The 6,858-nt window shown below is 65.6% G+C and overlaps 1 protein-coding gene across 2 annotated transcripts; it reads left to right on the top strand.

The window, feature by feature from the left end:
* Positions 1-862: 862 nt before the first annotated feature.
* On the top strand, positions 863-6,551 carry GNLY (granulysin). 2 transcript variants are annotated; one of them, XM_073325228.2, is made up of 8 exons: positions 863-935; positions 2,499-2,629; positions 3,107-3,205; positions 3,718-3,898; positions 4,508-4,656; positions 5,160-5,240; positions 6,085-6,166; positions 6,397-6,551. In XM_073325228.2, the coding sequence occupies exons 1-7, from the start codon at positions 899-901 to the stop codon at positions 6,163-6,165; spliced, it is 759 nt and encodes a 252-aa protein (XP_073181329.1). In that variant the 5' UTR covers positions 863-898; the 3' UTR covers position 6,166; positions 6,397-6,551. The 2 variants fall into 2 exon arrangements, with proteins under 2 accessions (XP_073181329.1, XP_073181328.1); XM_073325227.2 differs by having other exon boundaries at positions 3,104-3,205.
* The last annotated feature ends 307 nt before the right edge of the window (positions 6,552-6,858 follow it).

The raw sequence follows: 6,858 nt of genomic DNA, 5'->3' as shown, positions 1-6,858 counted from the left end.
GGCCTGGGGGGCAGGGAGGGGTGGGAGCCCCATCCCCTGCACTGTCCGAGGCCTGGGGGGCAGGGAGGGGTGGGAGCCCCATCCCCGGCACTGCCTGAGGCCTGGGGGGCAGGGAGGGGTGGGAGCCCCATCCCCGGCACTGCCTGAGGCCTGGGGGGCAGGGAGGGGTGGGAGCCCCATCCCCTGCACTGTCCGAGGCCTGGGGGGCAGGGAGGGGTGGGAGCCCCATCCCCGGCACTGCCTGAGGCCTGGGGGGCAGGGAGGGGTGGGAGCCCCATCCCCGGCACTGCCTGAGGCCTGGGGGGCAGGCCTTGGACTTTGCTGAACCTTCCTGCTTTCGGTGCTAACAAGCTCTGTTCTACGCTGTGCTCCTGTCTGTGTCACACGCTGGCTGGGAGTCAGTGCAAGCTTGGGGGCAGGGCCCTTTGTGGGCCTCAGGCTTCCCCAGGGGTCCCATCCAGGCAGGCTCATTGCTGGGAGCTCACGGGGTGAGCAGGGGGCCGAACGCTCCGAGTTGGTCCCGGGAGATGCTGGAGCCGAGGGGGCGCGCCAAGGGGTGTCACACTGCCAGAGGGGCCTGTCTGAACCAGTCAGAGCCGTTGCAGAGCACTGAGCCTGGGCACCCGTTACAACCCCTCACCCCAGCACTGAGACATGGGGGGCATGGCTGTGGTGGAGGCCAGAGGATGCCCCTGGTGCCAGGCAGGGCTGGAGGGGCCCAGGGCCCAAGGCTGCTGTCACTCCCCCGCCTGCGGAGCAAGGCAGGAAATGTGCTGAGCAGCTTTGGGGCTAGCAAAACCCCACAGATCATAGTTAAGGGCGGGGCCAAGGCCAGGGCGGGGGGAAGTGACTCTGACGGGGGGGGGCACATCTCAGGCAGTGTCCTGTCAGCGCTGACATGGCCCCTCTGCTCCTGCTCTTCTGGCTGGGCTCAGGTAAGCAGCCCCCGACAGGTGTCACCAGCAGGGGCACCTCCCCGGTACAGTCCTTGGGGGCCTACAGGGGGGAGCCCCAGGGCAGAATCAGACCCTTCCCCAAGACAGCACCCCAGGGCCTGGCAACTGCCCTGACAGCACCTGCCTCCCCTCTCTCTGCCCCTGGGGGCATATGAGCCTCACCCCAATACAAGGGGGTTACCAGCACAGTGAGAGCCCACCCATCCCAGGGGAGCCTCCTGCCATGTGCAGGCACAGCTGATCCTGACTCAGCCAATCCCGGCACAGCGCCCTGGCCAGGTGCCCCTGATCCCGGCTGCAGCCAATCCCGGCACAGCGCCCTGGCCAGGTGCCCCGATCCCGGCTGCAGCCAATCCCGGCACAGCGCCCTGGCCAGGTGCCCCTGATCCCGGCTGCAGCCAATCCCGGCACAGCGCCCTGGCCAGGTGCCCCTGATCCCGGCTGCAGCCAATCCCGGCACAGCGCCCTGGCCAGGTGCCCCTGATCCCGGCTGCAGCCAATCCCGGCACAGCGCCCTGGCCAGGTGCCCCTGATCCCGGCTGCAGCCAATCCCGGCACAGCGCCCTGGCCAGGTGCCCCGATCCCGGCTGCAGCCAATCCCGGCACAGCGCCCTGGCCAGGTGCCCCTGATCCCGGCTGCAGCCAATCCCGGCACAGCGCCCTGGCCAGGTGCCCCTGATCCCGGCTGCAGCCAATCCCGGCACAGCGCCCTGGCCAGGTGACCAGGTGACCATATTTCTAAGTAGGAAAACGTGATACTGCATTGGGCTACCCCAAGCCTCCCACTCCTCCCCATGCGGGGCTGGTCCCAGCTGCTCACCCAAGCCCTCTTCCCTGTGAAGGGCTGGCATCTCTGCTCACCCTCAGACACACACACATTCCCCTGCTCCCACTTTTTTGACAAAGGTGGGCATTTGTCCCGTTTGATCAAGTCGGCAAGAGCAAACTAGACAAATGCCCCCTTTCACCAAAGAAGTCAGGATGGCTGGCACAGGGCTTAAAAAAGGGACTGTCCCGGCCAAAACGGGATGTATGGTCACCCCGATCCTGGCTGCAGCCAATCCCAGCGCTGCGCTCTGGCCAGGTGCCCCCCGATCCCAGCTGCAGCCAATCCTGGTTCAGTGCCCGGGCCGGGGCCCCAGTGCCTCAGGGAGCACCCAAGGTGATCTGTCTATTCCAGATCCTTGGTTTCTTGACCGATTTTTCTGGAACTGGCAAAGTCATGCCCATCACCGGCTCCAAACCGAGTTGACCCAAGCCCAGTGGGGTAGGGTTTAGAACTGGGTTCAATTCTGGTCTACATCCCAGCCCTCTTGGACTAATCACTGAATCACCCTTGGCTTCAAATTCTTCAGTTTCTCGGTTGGGTCTAGGCAGCACTTAGGATGATAGGACCCTGATCTCGGTTGGGGTCTGGGCAGCGCCCAGCACGGTGGGGCCCTGATCTTGGTGCTGCTGTAGCATATAATAAATAAGTCCCACCAGCTACCGTACTCCCAACCCAGTCCGGTTTTGTTCCTTGCTGTGCTCCTCTTTCTGCAGCCCTCTGTGCCCGGGAGCTGGTCCCCAAGCAATGCCTGCTGGGCCCTGAGTTTTGGTGCAGGGATCCGGGCACAGCGGCTCAGTGTGGACGGCAGCACGACTGCAAGCTCCTCGAGCAGCACATGCCCCAGGTGAGCCGGGGGCTTGCGCCCCTTGCTCTGATCCCATCCCAGCTCCAAAGGGGGCTGGATGATGTGGGGGGGTGGGGCTCAGGGCTGGCGGGCTGAGGGGGCAGTGGGGGCCAGACGGCTGAGGGGGCTCAAGGCTGGGAGGCTGAGCGGTCCGTGGGGCCAGGGGGCTCAGGGCTGGGAGACTGAGGGGTCCATGGGAGGCAGAGCGCTCAGGGCTGGGAGGCTGAGAGGTCTGTGTGGGGCAGGGGGCTCAGGGCTGGGAGGCTGAGGGGTCCATGGGGGGCAGGGGGCTCAGGGCTGGGAGGCTGAGGGTCTGTGTGGGGCAGGGAGCTCAGGGCTGGGAGGCTGAGGGTCTGTGTGGGTCACGGGACTCAGGGGGCTCAGGGCTGGGAGGCTTAGGGGTCAGTGGGGGAAGGGGGCTCAGGGTGATGTGGGGCACTCCGGGTGGTGACCCCGGGTTTGTGTCTGGCACAGCAGGGCTGGCGCATCCAGGAGCAGGCCCTTTCCCCCAAGTGCACCATCTGCACCCGCATCCTGAAGAAGCTGAAGTCTATGGTCGGCGACGACCCCGACGAGGTGAGGGCCCTGGGGCAGCCCAGGGACTGAGCCCAGCCTCCCTGGGTCTCGGGAGGATCTCCCCAATGGTACACCAGGGCCCCTGGCTCCAGCACCTATGGGGAGTGGGGCGGGGGGGCGGGGCAGCAGGTGGGCTCTGAGACCAGGATGTGGGGAGCCTGTGGGGAGCAGGGGGCATCTGCTCCATCGCCGTCTGCCACCGGTGCCAGGGGGCACGGGCAGCACCCAGTGCCCTGGTACAACCAGGAGGGAAAGGAGGGTCTAGATCCTACTGTCCCCGTCTCCACCTGCCACCCACACGGCCCCCTGGGGTCAGGGTTCTCCCAATCCCAGACACAGCCCGTGTCTGTCCCCTGGCGGGGGGAGCCCCTCCCCAGGCCCAGCATCCCGTAGAGATGACACATCCTGCAAGGACCGTGGTGCCAGGGCGGGGCCCAGCGAGCGCCCCCTTCAGGCAGTGGAGGGACGTCCCATGCTGTGTCCTAACCCCGGGCCGGGCCGGTGTCACACAGGACTCCATCACCAAGGCCGAGGAGAAGCTGTGCAGGGCCGTGGGCTGGAGTCTGCGGCGCCTCTGCCGCTCTGTGATGAAGAAGTTCAAGTCCAAGATCATGCAGGCGCTGCAGGACGGGCTGGAGCCCAAGGAGATCTGTACCAGCCTGAGGATGTGCCGGGCGTCCCCACCCACCCAAGGTTTTCCCACTTGTTCCCTCTGCTGTGGAGTCAGGGGGCATCAGCCGGCTGCTGCCAGCCTGGGGCGTTGCTGTCTCTGCTGGGCACAACGCCAGAGAAATCTGAGCCAGTCGCCCTGGCCAGCGGGGGTATGGCCTGTTCCCTGGGGGCATGGGCTCACACGCTCTATGCAGGACAGAGGGGAGACACCCCCCCCAGCTGAGGGAGACCTGGGGTGCCTGTGGCAGGGGGGAATGAGTGGGGATCAAACTAGAGTCCTTCCCAGGGGAGGGGGGGATGAGCAGGTACCAGAATCGGTGCCACTGGCAACTTGCGAGCTGGCTGCACCCCTGTACTGCAGAGCAGCCCTGGGGTGGCTCTAAGTGACAGCTGCTGCCCGAGGGCTGTGCCCTGGCCCCGAGTGCCCGCTCAGCCCCCGGCCAGGCCCCACATGTCAGGAGGGGAGCACCGTAGAGCTGACTATGCTGGTCCTGCTCCCACCCGCTGCTGGAGGGGCCCTGGGGTGGTGGGCACTCTCCCCGTGGGTTTAGGAGAGGAGGGCAGGGCCTCAGGCGGCAGGCACTATGCCCCAGAGGGGAGAGGGTGAGATCCTTGTTTTCCATGTGCCAGGTGGCCTGGTGCCCCCCAGAGATGCCTGTGACTTCTGCCTGACCCTCACCAGCCTGGCCCAGCCTGACCTGCAGCACGTGAGGCCTGGCTGGGACCTTGGAGACGTCCTGAATGGCACATGCAAGCGGCACTTTGGGGGTTCCCCCAGGGTCAGTAGAACGGCTCAGATCTGCTCGGGGTCCCACAGGCCAGCCCTCCACTGGCTCTAGGAGAAGGGAGGGTCTCCAGCCATCTCCATGGGGCGTGGGACAGTGCCCCAGAGGACTCATCCACCCCAAGCAGGGCTGTGGGGGCAGGGGCTGAAGTACGTGTTAGAAAAGCACCAGCCTGGCTCAGATGTGGGGTCTAGTGGTTAGAGCTGGGGAGGATTTAGATGCCAGGACTCCTGGATTCTTTTCCCAGCCATGAGAGAGCAGTGGAGCCTAGGGGTCAGAGCCGCGAGGAGCTGGGAGCCAGGACTCCTGGGTTCTATCCCTGGCTCTGGGATGGGAGTGGGGTTAGTGGTTAGAGCAGGGGGGCTGGGAGGGAGCCAGGACTCCTGGGTTCTTTTCTCTGGGCAGAGCTGGGGGTCGGTGAGGTCACTCTCTAGGAGGGGGCAGTCGACACCTCTGTGAAGCGGGGGCCATGAGCCAGGCTCTACGTCTCCCTGCAGTGCAACGACTTCGTCTCGACCTACCACGCCAGGCTGCTGCGGGTTCTGAGGGTGCCCCAGGACCCGCTCACCACCTGTCGGGTAAGAGATTGGAGCGGGTGATGGGCCAGCGAGAAGAGCTGGGGGATTAGTTACAAACCACCCCCAGCAGCGATACCATCCTGTGAAACAAGTCTCAGGGAATCAGCATTAGCTGGGAGGCAAAGATCTCAGGCTGCAGAGATGGGGCAGGCGTGATGCCACCACCCCTCCCACTCTCCCCGCACCTGGCTGTGGCCTGAGGGTGGCGGTGAGGGGTGAGCCCCTCAGTGGGCATGGGTTCCTGCTCACCCCCCTCAGAATGGGCAGTGCCCACGGCTCTGCCCCAGACACAGTGGGCTGGCATCTGGGGCAATGCACAAAGGGCCCCTTCTTTGCCCACGGACCCGAAGTGCCGGAGCTAAGGGAGCGGTACTGGGACCTCGCTCACAGCAGCTGACAAACCTCGTCCGTGGCCCAGTCGCCGTGGGGAGCCGAGTGCCTGGGGTCCCTGCGGCTCCTTGCACAGGCTGTGGGGCCATAGGGGGTCACTGCAGGGCCACCCCAGTGAGAGGGGTAGACATCGCTATGGCAAACTGGCCAAGCTCCCAGGGGGGCGGGAAGGGAGCCTGTCACCCTGTCCTCCCCACTGGGGTCCCCAGGCCTCCCGCCGCCATCCTCCCCTGCCTCTGGAATGCCTCCCCTCCCACCCCCCCCACCCACACAATGGGATCCTTGGGCCCCCCCCTCCATCCACACTACTGGGGTCCCTGCCTCCCCCAGCCACTGGGATCCCTGCCCCCCTGCCAAGATCCCCCCCGCCCCGAGTGCAGGGGGCCCTGGGCACCTTCCTCCTGCAGCCCCATGCTGGCAATGCCCTCAGAGACGCAGTGTCCCTTCTCCCCAGGACGCAGATGCCTGCCAGCTGCCGGAGGAGCCCACCCGAGACGAGCCCAGCTCTGGCAGCAACACCTGGGCATGGCCATGAGGTGAGCACCATAGGCAGGGGTTGGGGGGGCCTTTGCTAGTGATGGTGTCCATAGGCGAGGGCAGCGCTGTGCCAGGCCAGACACTTGCCAGTGCCCCTGGCCATCAGATCCCTGGCACAGGCCTTGGGCTCTCAGCCCAGCCCAGCCCCATGGCCCCCCATTGCACCCTGCACCCTCCCCCGTGGGCACCTCTGCTGGCACGCACTGACCCCTCTCCTCCTCTTCTCCAGGCCTGGACTCGTGCACCCACATCCACAGTGGGCAGCTCCCCCGCTGGCTCCGGGCATGCCTCCACTGCTCCCCCCCAGCTCCGACAGCGCCCCCCGGTGTGTGACGGCTGGGATGGCAGCATTAACGCCTCTGACTTTCGCTTCTCCTCCCCGCTTTGGGCAATAAAGAATCAGTATCGACCTAACGTCTCTGTGATCTCACCCTATGATGCTAGGGTCATTGTCCGCTGACCCTCCCAGCCCCCTGCTGCCTCCTCTCCCATCACTAAATGCAGCCATCTCTGGAGTGGGCTGTGACAACTGTTTATAACAGGGCATTATGTGTCATCCCCACAGCCGCTCCTCCTCAGGGGGTGGGGGATTTGGCTTCCATTTCCACCTCCCAGCTGCAAAGCTGTCATCACCTGGTCCTTCCAGACCAGATGCACCCGCCAGCTCCCAGTCCCTGCTCTCATGCTGCCT

Source organism: Lepidochelys kempii, chromosome 26, assembly GCF_965140285.1.
Source record: "Lepidochelys kempii isolate rLepKem1 chromosome 26, rLepKem1.hap1, whole genome shotgun sequence".
NCBI lineage: Eukaryota > Metazoa > Chordata > Testudines > Cheloniidae > Lepidochelys > Lepidochelys kempii.
This window is presented reverse-complemented; position numbering and strand designations above follow the sequence as displayed.